Here is a 12955-nt window from a genome sequence, read left to right as displayed (position 1 = left end):
GTCATACCCAGTAGAACTAAGGGGTTATTCCTGGCTCTGTGCTCAGAAATTGCTCCTGGTAGGCTGGGGGACCAAATGGGATGCCAGGATGCCAGGAACTGAACTTGGGTCTGTCCGAGGTTGGCCTCATGCAAGGCAAACACCCTATCGCTCAGCTTCTAGAATTTAAAAGTAATGAATATAGTATATTTTTCCTTTGCTCAAGTTTGTGGTTTGTTTTAAAATGCAACACAAAATTTTAAGCTGAAAATTTATCTTGGTTAATATACCATATTTTCCGGCATATAAGACAAGCCCCTAATTTTGCAGTTAAATAGGTTTAGGCCTATATTCGCTGTATCAGACAGAACGTTTCTGTGCTACATGTGTTCCTGTGCTCATGTACCACAGTGAGCCAATCACAACAAGCAAAGGTTCAAAGGTTATACTATAATAGACTTCCTCTCTGACTCTGGCCAATCTGAGCAGGCTTTTTACAGTGTAGATTCGGGTACAGAACATTGTCTAATTTGCATACATAAAAAGCCTGCTTGGATTGGCTGAGTTAGAGAGGTGGTCTGAGCAGCCTTGCAGTGATTGGTGCAGAACTGAGTTGGAAAATTAGTTTTGTGGCAATATTCAGTCAATTTTCATTTAGTGGCATATTGAAACATTTTTCGGGATATACTCGACATATAAGACGACCCCCGATTTTCGGTTGACTTTTTTTGTTTCAAAAGTCCTCTTATATGCCGGAAAATACGGTACATTAACTTGCCATTCAGTCATGTGACTAAATATTTTTTCCCTTCTGATTTTGGGGTCACACCTGGTAGTGTTTAAGTGCTTTTCTTGGTTCAGGCTTGGGGCATCATGTCATGCCAAAGCTCAAACTACTAGGTCTCCTGAGCATGTGCTCCACCACTGATTTATCTCCCAGGCTCCTCATTAGTAAAGTTGTGGTTTTTTTTTTTTTTTTTTTTTGGTTTTTGGGCCACACCCGGTGGTGCTCAGGGGTTACTCCTGGCTGTCTGCTCAGAAATAGCTCCTGGCAGGCATGGGGGACCATATGGGACACCGGGATTCGAACCAACCACCTTTGGTCCTGGATCGGCTGCTTGCAAGGCAAAAGCTGCTGTGCTATCTCTCCGGGCCCTCATTAGTAAAGTTTTATTTGAAAAAATTTTAATTGAGGGTCCAGAGTGATTGCACATCGGTAGGGTATTTGCCTTGCATGCGGCTGACTTGGGACTGACCCGGGTTCAATCCCCAGCATACCATATGGTCCTCTGGAGCTTAACAGGAGTAGCCCTGAGCATTGTGGGCTGTGGTCCAAAAACAAAAACAAAAAAAGAAAATATCTTAATTGAAGTGTCAATATTTGGGGTTTTGTTTTGGTTCCTTTTGGGTTACAATCAGTGGTTTTAGGATTTATACTCCTAGAGGGTTCAGGGGACTATATGGGCTGTTTAGGGATCAAATCCTGGCTAGCTGAATGCAAGGCAAGCATTTTACCAGCTGTTCTATCTCTTTGGCCCCAGATATTTGTAAACCTCCAAGGGACTAGAGCCTACAATCCTAATCTGAACCAAAGGTAAGCATTGAGTAAATGTTTTCTAATGTGATAGAATACAATCTGTAGAAATCTAAATTCTTTGTTTGTTTTTGGGTCACACCCTGTGGCATACAGGGATTACTCCAGGCTCTGCACTCAGAAATTGCCCCTGGCAGGCTTAGGGACCATATGAGATACCAGGATTCGAACTATTGGCTATCCTGGATTGGCTGCATTCAAGGCAAACACCCTAGTGCTGTGTTATCTCTCTGGCCCCCAGAAATCCCAACTCTTTACACAATAAACAACTGCCTTTCTTCCTCTTAAACAAGAAGAGAATAGGGATAGGGCACATGTAAAAATTTTGAAAACTCATTAGATTGTTTCCTTTCTAGGCAAAATCTAGCTCTATATCTTCAGTTAGAAGTAGGGATTACTATGTTGTCATACCTTCGCCTAATGGCAGAATCCAGAACCCAGGGTATATTTGTAGCTCCAAGGACCAGAATTCCATCATTGTCCACACCAACCCCTGCATCAAAAGATGTGACACTTTAAATATTTTGACATTTTCGTGCCCTTCAAGCCTCAGCTGAAGAATATAGTGCTTTAACGTTAAAGAGCCTCATCTTGAGAATATCTGATAAAAAATTCTTTTAAATAACATCTAGTAAAATCTGTAAATATTCCCAAGAATAGAATCTCCAAAACTATGAACAAGTTATATTATTTTGCATACAATAAATCAGGATTGAACTGCTTTCAGTAAATCAAAGATGACACTAGAAACAGATCATTGGCACTTGTGCCCTTCTTGGCACTTGTAGGTCTGCATTCTAACCTCAGCACAATTTTTTTGTAGTGTTAGTCTTTTTCTGGGACTTTTTTATTTTTTGGTTTTTGGGTCACACCCGGCAGCACTCAGGAATTACTCCTGGCTCTGTGCTCAGAAATCACTCCTGGCAAGCATGGGGAACCATATGCGATGCTGGGATTCGAACCACCATTCTCCCTGGATAGGTTGCTTGCAAGGCAAATGCCCTACCTCTGTGCTATCTCTCCGGCCCCTTTTCCTGGGACTCTTGATTGACTTACTTCCCACAGCTACCTACTTCCAGTCGCAATGCCACTTTCCCTGGGCATTCAGAGAGCTCTTATCCCAATGCTGCCTCACCCGTTAGAGATTGATGCCAGTCACACTAGTTACTCAAACTCCTGTATACACAAACTATAAACACTCACCATGCATGTGAGAGCATTGTTACAGAAATTGATAAACATAGATAATTTGTATTTTTGTAAGATTTCCAGAAAGATTTCATTTGATGTATTTTTCTCTTACTAAAGTTAACTTCCTTACTATTTATACCTCCAACTCCTACAAAATGATTTCAAATGGATAAAAAATGTATTTTTGTGGAAGACTACCAGAGTGAACCAAGGCGAATGAAAATCTTTTAGGTTGAAAAATTTGCTTTAACTGTTTTTACTGTAACACTGGTTATATGATAAAGAGAAACTCTCCATCCCAAGTGACATTACCTTGCATCTGAACCAGGAATTCAGTCTTGATTCTGCGGGCAGCTTCGCTTTCATTTTCACTTCTTGAACCACAAAGAGAATCAATTTCATCAATGAAGATAATGGAAGGTTTGTTCTCCCTGGCCAGTTGGAATAAGTTCTTAACGAGCCTAAAAACAAGTAAAAGCTTTCAGTTTCTGAAAAACAGCAAGTGACACAACAATTTAAAAGAACAAAACAAAATAAAAAACATGTCAATATCATAGAGACTCTGTAAGATTAAGAAACCTAATCATGTTTTAAAAATAAAAACTGTTCAAGTGGATATACAGCGAAGTATTTTTTTTTTTTTACTATTTTTTCCCGTAAAAAGAAACCCTAAACTAGGGATAAAATTGACAGAGAAATAAAAATATCCATTATGTCACTTCTCTAATTGTTTATTAAAATGTATTAAAAGCATTACTTATAGACTGATACCAGCAATTACCTGCCATAGAGGAACTTAAAAAAACCAACTGACTGCTTACTTTTCACTTTCACCGAGCCACTTAGAAACCAGGTCAGAAGAAGAAATGGAAAAGAAAGTTGAGTTGTTTGCTTCTGTTGCTACAGCTTTGGCTAAATAGGACTTTCCAGTTCCAGGAGGCCCGAATAACAGGATCCCCCTCCAAGGGGTTCTCTTGCCTAAAATTTACATCAGAAAAATAATGTGAGATCTTCAAGTTGATTTATTTCAGAAAGTAATCATCCATACTGAACAATCCTGTGATGAGATTTTCAATCCAAAGCTACTAGTAAAATAAACAAAAAGAAAATTGATTCATCAATTTAAGATATATCTTAAATATAAAAGTGTATATTTCTATCTGTGTGTGCATGACACATTTTTCTTTTACCCCCTCTGGAGACCACTTTCTAAGAAGCTGATGTATAGAAAGAACCCTTCTAGCAGGAAGTCCATCTGCTTGCTCCTTCGTTATGTATCAGACCACAACATGCAGAGAAACTGTGAGAATGGAAGGGTCTTTGCCTCTGGGCTCTAGCTCAGCAGGGGAAATGATTTATAAGCATTTGTTATAAGGTACTTTTTTTTGGGGGGGGGGTGTTGGGTCACACCTGGTGGCTCTCAGGGGTTACTCCTGGCTCTGCACTCAGAAATCACTCCTGGCAGGCACAGGAGATCATATGGAATGCCGGGATTCAAACCATCATCTGTTCTGAATTAGCTGTGTGGAAGGCAAATGCCCTACCACTGTGCTATCTCTCCAACCCCTAAAAGGCTCTTTTTGATTTTCACTGTGTGCTGCTTGTCACCAGAACCTATAACCATAGGGAAGGGCAGCTGGAAGCACTTTCTGGGCAAATTTGTGGCTTCTGGAAGGTGAATCTAATGATCGAACAAGTTTAGCTGAGACCATGCTGCCATCAGTTCTAGTCAATTGTCTGTTCACTAAGGAAAGATTGGTTGTTACCACATACAGGACATTCCTCTTTGAAAAATGTGATATTGGGGCCGGAGTGATAGCAAAGAGGTCCGGCATTTGCCTTGTAAGCTGCTGACCTGGGACAGACTAGGGTTTGATCCGGGCATACCATTTAGTCCCCCAGCCTGCCAGGAGGAATTTCTGAGCACAGAGCCAGGAGAAACCCCTGAGCACTGCTGGATGTGGCCCAAAAAGAAACAAACAAAAAAAAAGTGGTGATTTTTGTTTCTTTTTGGCTTTTGGGTCACACTTGGTGCAGTGCTCCCAGAAGAACTCAGGGGACCAAGTGGTGCCAGGCTGTCAATCCAGGCCCAAAGCACACACATTCCTGCTTCTTTCCCAGCCCATAGTTTCATGCACTCAAGAAAACCCTCCCTGGGCTGGAGTGGTGGTGCAAGCGGTAAGGAGTCTGCCTTGTGCGCTAGCCTAAGATGGACCACGGTTCGATCCCCCATCGTCCCATATGGTCCCCCGAGCCAGGAGCAATTTCTGAGTGCATAGGCAGGAATAATCCTTGAGCATCACCGGGTGTGACCCCCCCCAAACAAAAAACTTATATACTAGTCCCTTATATACTAGTTTCACCAAAATATAACCAGTTAATAAGTCAATATATCTTATATTTCAATTTCTCTCAATGAGCAATTATAATCCTGCCTAAAGCAAATCAGTCTAAGTCAGGGGTCTCAAATTCAATTTACCTGGGGGCCGCAGGAGGCAAAGTTGGGGTGATCCTTGAGTGCAAAGTCAGTAGTAAGCCTTGAACATTGGGGTGTGTGACCCAAACAATTAAAACAAAACAAAACAAAAAAAGATTCCTCTAGGGCAGGGCCACAAAATGTTGTACGGAGGGCCGCAAGTTTGAGACCCCTGGTAAGTTATAGCTGGCAATAAAATATCAGATATACATTAGGAAATATGTTAAAGGCAAACTGTGGATAAGTACGTGGTGTCAGCAGAATGATACACACATGCCAATGACAGAACTAGATATTGTTAATAACTTACAACAAAACCTCAATTTGACAGTTTCTGTGCACTTTTCCTTTGTCACTCACAATGGAAAAGTCACTTTTCGGGCCCGGAGAGATAGCACAGCGGCGTTTGCCTTGCAAGCAGCCGATCCAGGACCAAAGGTGGTTGGTTCGAATCCTGGTGTCCCATATGGTCCCCCGTGCCTGCCAGGAGCTATTTCTGAGCAGACAGCCAGGAGTAACCCCTGAGCCAACGCCGGGTGTGGCCCAAAAAACCAAAAAAAAAAAAAAAGTCACTTTTCTCATGCAGGCATATAGCTTATTTCAGTGAGTGCTATGCACACTGCTGCGTATCACACACGTTCTCCATGCTCTAGTGGTTGGCATTTAGGTGGGTTTGCAATACATATATTACAAATTGACAGATATATGTAACATATCTTTGCATAAAATCATTATCATGGTAGTAACTCAGGATATGGTAGCAGGAATATACAATACTTTACCTCTGTCACCTGGATGTTTTTACAGATCAGGACAGGACCATTTTAAAGTCATCTCACCTGTAAAGAGGTGAGGAAACTTAATGGGCAGGATCACAGCTTCCTTAAGTGCTTCTTTGGCGCCTTCAAGACCAGCAACATCGCTCCACTTCACATTGGGTCGCTCTATAACAATGGCACCTAGAAAATTTATGTTGGCTTGAAATAAGCAGGAGTATCCCATCAAAGATGCAAGACAACACAAAAATGATATTCAGGAAATCATAGAATTAGCTGGCAACATTTAACATAAATGTTCCTAAATCTTCCTCAAACAGTGATGAGGAAACAGCTAAAAGGAATTAGTTAGTAGGAATATGAAAACCTGGGTAGGTGGCTGCCAAATAGAGTAAAAATTACTCCACTTGGCTATTTTTGCTTCCTTGTTGTGAAATAAAAATAATTCTGCTCATATGACTCAAGGTCAGAAGGATCCAGTGATGGAATGACTAGCAGAGTACTTAGTAAGCCACCCAACACTCGCTTCATAAAATAGCTACCGTGTTTGAATTGCAGCAATCCTGTAGTACCAATAGTCATGTACAAGACACCGCTCTACCATTTTTCCTTTTAAACAGAAGAAACGGTGATCTAATGCTCTCTTTAGCTACTTAAGAAAGTTTAATTAACCTTAAATGAAGATAAGCAAAAGAGAAGCAAAGAGTTTCTAAAAAGATATCCAGAGACTTGAGAAGGGAGATGAGGGGAAAGAAATGAAAGAAAAGTTAAGAAATGACAGAGAAAAGAGAGAAATGCATTCTTTCAGCTTTATAATAGTTTCCTGAGATCTACCAAATTTTCAAAATAGACCTATTTGCATTGTGTATGTGTGCATATGCATTATCAAAGCTATTTTTAATTATCTAACTTTTCAATACTAAACATTAATTCACTCCAAACTAGATGCTCTAAGATGACATGCCATTATTTTTAATATGAAAAGCATTTTATACTTGCACGATCTAGTGATTATATATTAGTTTTATGGATATTTGTTAAGTAAGATCATCTAGCAGTCTAAATTATACCCTGCAATTTACTTCCCTACAGTATAAAAATCTACATAGATTAAAATTAAGCAAAAAGCATAATTATTGGGACCAGAGAGATGGCTTGGAGGTAGGGTGTTTGCCTTGGATGCAGAGGGATGGTGGTTCGAATCCCGGCATCCCATATGGTCCCCGGAGCCTGCCAGAAGCGATTTCTGAGTGAAGAGCCAGGAGTAACCCCTGAGCGATGCTGGGTGTGACCCAACCACCCCCCAAAAAGGCACATAATTATTGTTTACATTCTCAAAGTTCAAGTTGAATATATATTAAGAAAAAAGGTCAGTTTGCTTTATCTCTACTACATTTCATTCAAATTATTAACCCTATATGAGAAAACATTTATATCATTTGATGAGGTTTTATGTTAGTTAAGTAAAAGTAAAAAAAAGAAGTAAATGGGCTGTGACCCAAAACCAAAAAAAAAAAAAAAAAAAAAGTAAAAAGAAAAACATCTACTCAATTAAATTCTGCTACAAATTTTTTTAATAAGTCACAATTTATCTTTACATTAAAGTAAATTATTGTAGGGTTAAAGCTACTGTTACCAATTATTAACCAAAGCTGATCCTATAGGAAGGAAAGCCTTTCTGTTTCTGCAGAAATTCTATTTCATCAAAATAGAATTTATTAATAACTGAGTGTAACTTTTTTTGTTTGTTTGTTTTTTGTTTTTTGGTTTTTTGGTTTTTTGGGCCACACCCAGCGGTGCTCAGGAGTTACTCCTGGCTGTCTGCTCAGAAATAGCTCCTGGCAGGCACGGGGGACCATATGGGACACCGGGATTCGAAGCAACCACCTTTGGTCCTGGATTGCCTGCTTGCAAGGCAAACACCGCTGTGCTATCTCTCCGGGCCCAAGTGTAACATTTTAAATGAAAATCATTAATGGACATTCAAAGAACCATCAGGTTTCCATAACTACCCAATCATTAAATAGTTGTTGTTTTTCTTTCTTCTTTTGGTTTTTGGGCCACACCCGGGAACCTCAGGGGTAACTTCTGGCTTTTCACTCAGAAATCACTCCTGGCAGTCTCGGGGGACCATATGCGATGCCAAGGATCAAACCCAGGTCCATCCCAGGTCAGCAGCATGCAAAGCAAATGCCCTACTGCTGTGCTATCACTCCAGCCCCTAAATAGTTATTGTATTAAATTTTTTTGACTATAAATTTTCTATTGCAGTACCATGATTTACAATTAGTCATTCATGGTTGAGTTTTGGGCATACCAATGCCAACACTGATCTCTTCACCAAGTGTCCCCTTCCCCCATCAACAGACCTAGAAACACAGAGCTGCCATTTACTGAGCCCCTGGAACTGGTCAGATTTGAGACAGTATTTACACTGTCACTAGTCTTTCAATAGCGTAAGGTATTGATTTCAAGTTGGAGCTGGGACTTAGACTCAAAAAGATTCTCAAACCTGCCAAAATCAGGTCCTGAAGTGGTCAGATCTGATTGGCCTTATCCCTGGACTAAGCGAGAAGGAAAGGGCTCTTATCTGAGGAGAGGAAGATTAGGAAGCAGAAAGAGACCATGTAGATGGCAACAATGAAACAGGCTGAAAAAGTAGATGAGGAAGAGAGAGTAGAAAACATAAGCCAAGCTACCATCCAATAGGCTACAGCAATGGCAACACTTATCTATCCTGTAGGAAATGCTAAGAGTATCAGATTTTTTATACTGCCTTCTCTAAAGAGACAAGATAAACTGAAAGGGAAAAATGTGGACTGAAAGGGCTTTTAAAAACAAATAAAACACTAAGCAATATTTTTACTACATAAAAAGCCCAACCCATTAGAGACTAGAAATGGCAGATCTAAGAAAAGAATCTAAACAGTGCTAGCCTGTGACAATGGAAACTAAAGCCAATTCTTGAACCTCATTTAAATACAGGTGAAAAAAATTATCAGAAATAAACAATTACTAAAGTGTCACTTTAGTTTTGCTTTAAATTTGTGTTATAATCAGAGAGTAATTAAAAAATGAAATCTAAAGCAACCTTGAAGTTGATTCTGTAGTTTCTTTTTTTCAGGATCATCAGATTCTCCTTCCCCATCACTGTCATTCCTAATAAAAAGAATTTAATATATTCAAATGACTTCTCATTGCTATCAAAATGAGACAAAAATGAAGACAAGATTAATCCAAAATATTTGAGATTTAAGTGGCAAAGTCAACACTTAACATTAAAAATTGTATTTGTGAAATTTAAGAATATATTAAATACAAGAGTAGGCATATTATCCATTAACAAAGCATGAACATGGAAAAAAAGACATCCCAGACTGTTGAGGGGACTTCATTCAGAGCACCTGATGATGTTGAGACCATGTGGTACAGTACCAGAGAGTAAAGCCATGTCAGGAACATGAGAGGCATGTGTTCTAATTACTGGACTATCTCTCAGGCCCCTAGAATCTGTTCTTTTTTTGGGAGGGGAGGGGAAAGGAGAGGTTTGGGGCCACAACCGGCAGCATTCAGAGTTTATTTCTGGCTCTGAGCACAGAAATAGCCCCTGGCAGGCTCGGGGGACCAAATGGGATGCCAGGGTATGGAAGCCCAGTCCTTCCAGGGTCAGCTGTGTGCAAGGCAAACGCCATACTGCTGTGATATCACTCTGCCCCTCCCCCCATTTTGTTTTGTTTGTTTTTGCTTTTTAGGCCATGCACTGCAATGCTTAGAAGTTGCTCCTGGCTCTACACCCAGAAATTATTCCTGGCAGTGGTTGGAGAACCATATGAAATGCCAGGATCAAATTTGGGTTGATTAAGCACAAAGCAAGTACCCCACCCACTGTACTATGTCTCTGGCCCTAGAATCTTGTTTTCTTATATATCTTTGTCTTCTGGAATCACTTCTGGCACTAATAAAATGGTCAGAGGACATAGATAGAAGCTTCCCACTACTTATAACAAAGAATAATTTCTAACCCATCAGGGTGAATATTCTGTGTAAATATATTACCTCCTTCTACAAAATCATCCAAAAATCAGCTTGGGTGTTTTTAAGTATCTGGGTTCTTCAGAAAATAAAGTGTGCAATGAAATTCCACATCAAAAGTTTTTTACAAAGGATACTCCCAAATTTTCAAATTATTAGTTAGTTTTTACTATGTCCAAGTGGTTAGTATGAGTGTATTACCACTCAAAGGTTTAATTCACAAATCACTTATAATTGAAAACTTCAACATTATATAATGGCCAGAAGGTATGGCCTGTTAGACTACATCTTATTTTACCCAAAACAAAGATCATGCCTGGTTTCTTTGGTTTACAACTTGGTTTCACCCAAAACAAAGATCATCCCTGGTTCCTTTGTATCTATTTGTTTACAACTTGGTTTTACCCCAAAACACAGATTGTCTTACATATAAACCTGGGCGGGTCTGGCTATCTGTCCTTACCCCTCCACCTGGGGGTGGTCTCTGTACTCAATAAAAAAAAAAAAAAACAGCTCTGGCAGGCAGCTAGTTCTTGATAAGAGGCAGAAGACTGCAGACTACCTGTGTTTCACACTCAGCCTGGGTTGCATTATTTCATGAGTGACCCTCTTCAGACCTGTTCACCCGAGGTTGGAAATAAGGCTTGTGGGGTCATTTTACAATGGACTAGCAGTAATTCTATGTTACTTGGGTCATGATAGTTTAAGCAACATATACTTGACTTTGTTGGTATAGCACAAAAGCACCCACACAATAGATAAATGAAACATTAAGATCACTTTCCAATAAAATTTATTGATAAAAATAGACAGTACACCAGATATCGCCCATGATTCAAAATCATGTCATGGATTAAAGAAAAGACATTAAAAGTTAAAGGCTAAATGCTTGATAAAAATCAAACACTTTAAATACATACCCTTTCTCGTCTGCAGGGCTCGGTTGGCCCTCTTTTACTGGCTTCTGTGGCTTCTTCTCTTTCTTTTTCAGGTACTCCTTTAACTTTTCTGCTCTATCAAGATACTCTGTGCACTTTGCCCTGATACTCTGTTTGGCTTTATCTCCCTGTGCTTCATCTGTGGAAGGAAAATAAGATATTTTCCACATAAGCATTTTACATAGAAAGTTAAATTCTTTTTTTTTTTTTTTTTTTTTTTTGGTTTTTGGGCCACACCCTGTGCCGCTCAGGGGTTACTCCTGGCTATGCGCTCAGAAGTTGCTCCTGGCTTCTTGGGGGACCATATGGGACACCGGGGGATTGAACCGCAGTCCGTCCTAGGCTAGCGCAGGCAAGGCAGGCACCTTACCTCCAGCGCCACCGCCCGGCCCCGAAAGTTAAATTCTTAGACATACTTTTTGTTTTGTTTTGTTTTGGTTTGGTTTTGGGGCCACACCCGGCGGTGCTCAGGGGATACTCCTGGCTGTCTGCTCAGAAATAGCTCCTGGCAGGCACGGGGGACCATATGGACACTGGGATTCCAACCAACCACCTTTGGTCCTGGATCGGCTGCTTGCAAGGCAAACGCTGCTGTACTATTGCTCCAGGCCCCTTAGACATACTTTTAAAACAAGAACTATGCATTTAGGGGAGAGAGGAGAATTGTTTCTAGTCCCAGTTATAATGACTGATTATCCACTCTTTTCTATTCCTTCCATTAATGCTGGATGTAGGTCAACAGTAGTATGAATAAGAAAAGGATATTTTTCTGAGCAAAATAAGATATTTTATGTTAATGTTGAACAGTAAAATAAATTTCATATTGTGCATGAAGTTTCATAGTCTTAAATTCTGGGCACACAGCTGAAAGTTGCTTTCCCAGACAAAACTAGTCAAGAAGTAAAGGAATATTAACTATTTCCACAAGTGTCCACAAAAGCTTTATATCAGAGTATAAAATGTACTAGGAAGCTACATATTGTGTGGACCACTAACTTAGTTACTTCAATGTCAAGGCCTCTGTGATTACTATTATCTAAAATAAATTTCACCAATATATGTGGACTTCAGGGCACAGAATAAACGCCACAGTCTAAAAGGCTTAATTTCATTCCTTCACTGCAATCAAATGCTCAATATTAAGTCTAATGATATAAAGAAAATCCTAATCCATCCAATTGCTAAAAACTTTTATATAAAAAATAATGACGTTTCTCACAGATCTTTAAGTTTTTGTTTTTCTTTTTGGTCTGTGGTGGACAAAGTCATGGCACCACCACCAGGTGCTGCAGATATCATGGGTCAATTATGGGCCCCTTTTTAGGACCCCTATTTGCATGCCATTCCTCTTCCTCCTAGCATATGTCAACTTCAGCTTGGTAGATTAAGACATTTTAAAAATGTCTAATTTCAGATGCATTTGGCATTGGTGTTACAATTCATAAAGGCAGGCTTTGGGGGCTGGAGAGATAGCATGGAGGTAGAGCATTTGTCTTTCATGCAGAAGAATGGTGGTTGGAATCCCGGCATCCCATATGGTCCCTGAGCTTGCCAGAAGTGATTTCTGAGCATAGAGCCAGGAGTAACTCCTGAACATTGCCAGGTGTGAGCCAAAAACAAAAACAAAAACAAAACAAACAAACATAAAGGCAGGCTTTCTACCCATTTCCTGTCACTACTGTATCTCAATGCATAATACAATATCAGGAAAAGCATAAATAATAGATTTGAAAAATAAAATAACAAAATGTTTCTCAAGCCATTTATATATAATATATATTTGATTATATATTACTTATAAATATATATGTATATATAAAAATACACACATATTTTGGGTTTGGGGCCACACCTGGTGGTGTCCATGAGTTACTCCTGGCTCTGTGCTCAGGAATCAACCCTAGTGGGCTCAAGGGACCATATGAAATACTGGGGATCAAAACCAGGTTGACCGCATGTAAGTAAGCAA

The 12955-nt window shown here is 39.7% G+C and overlaps 1 protein-coding gene across 1 annotated transcript in view; it reads right to left on the bottom strand.

Annotated features, from left to right (window-relative positions):
- The window catches only part of VPS4B (vacuolar protein sorting 4 homolog B), a 30256-nt gene that overhangs the window by 9722 nt on the left and 7579 nt on the right, over positions 1-12955 (bottom strand). The window contains exons 3-8 of the mRNA XM_049782077.1: positions 10969-11125; positions 9108-9175; positions 6080-6199; positions 3586-3742; positions 3077-3225; positions 1985-2066 (exon numbers count right to left, since the gene is read on the bottom strand). Coding sequence (XP_049638034.1) covers positions 1985-2066; positions 3077-3225; positions 3586-3742; positions 6080-6199; positions 9108-9175; positions 10969-11125 — 733 coding nt within the window. The remainder of the gene's footprint in view (positions 1-1984; positions 2067-3076; positions 3226-3585; positions 3743-6079; positions 6200-9107; positions 9176-10968; positions 11126-12955) is intronic.

This window comes from Suncus etruscus, chromosome 10, assembly GCF_024139225.1.
Source record: "Suncus etruscus isolate mSunEtr1 chromosome 10, mSunEtr1.pri.cur, whole genome shotgun sequence".
In the NCBI taxonomy this organism is placed as follows: Eukaryota; Metazoa; Chordata; class Mammalia; order Eulipotyphla; family Soricidae; genus Suncus; species Suncus etruscus.
This window is presented reverse-complemented; position numbering and strand designations above follow the sequence as displayed.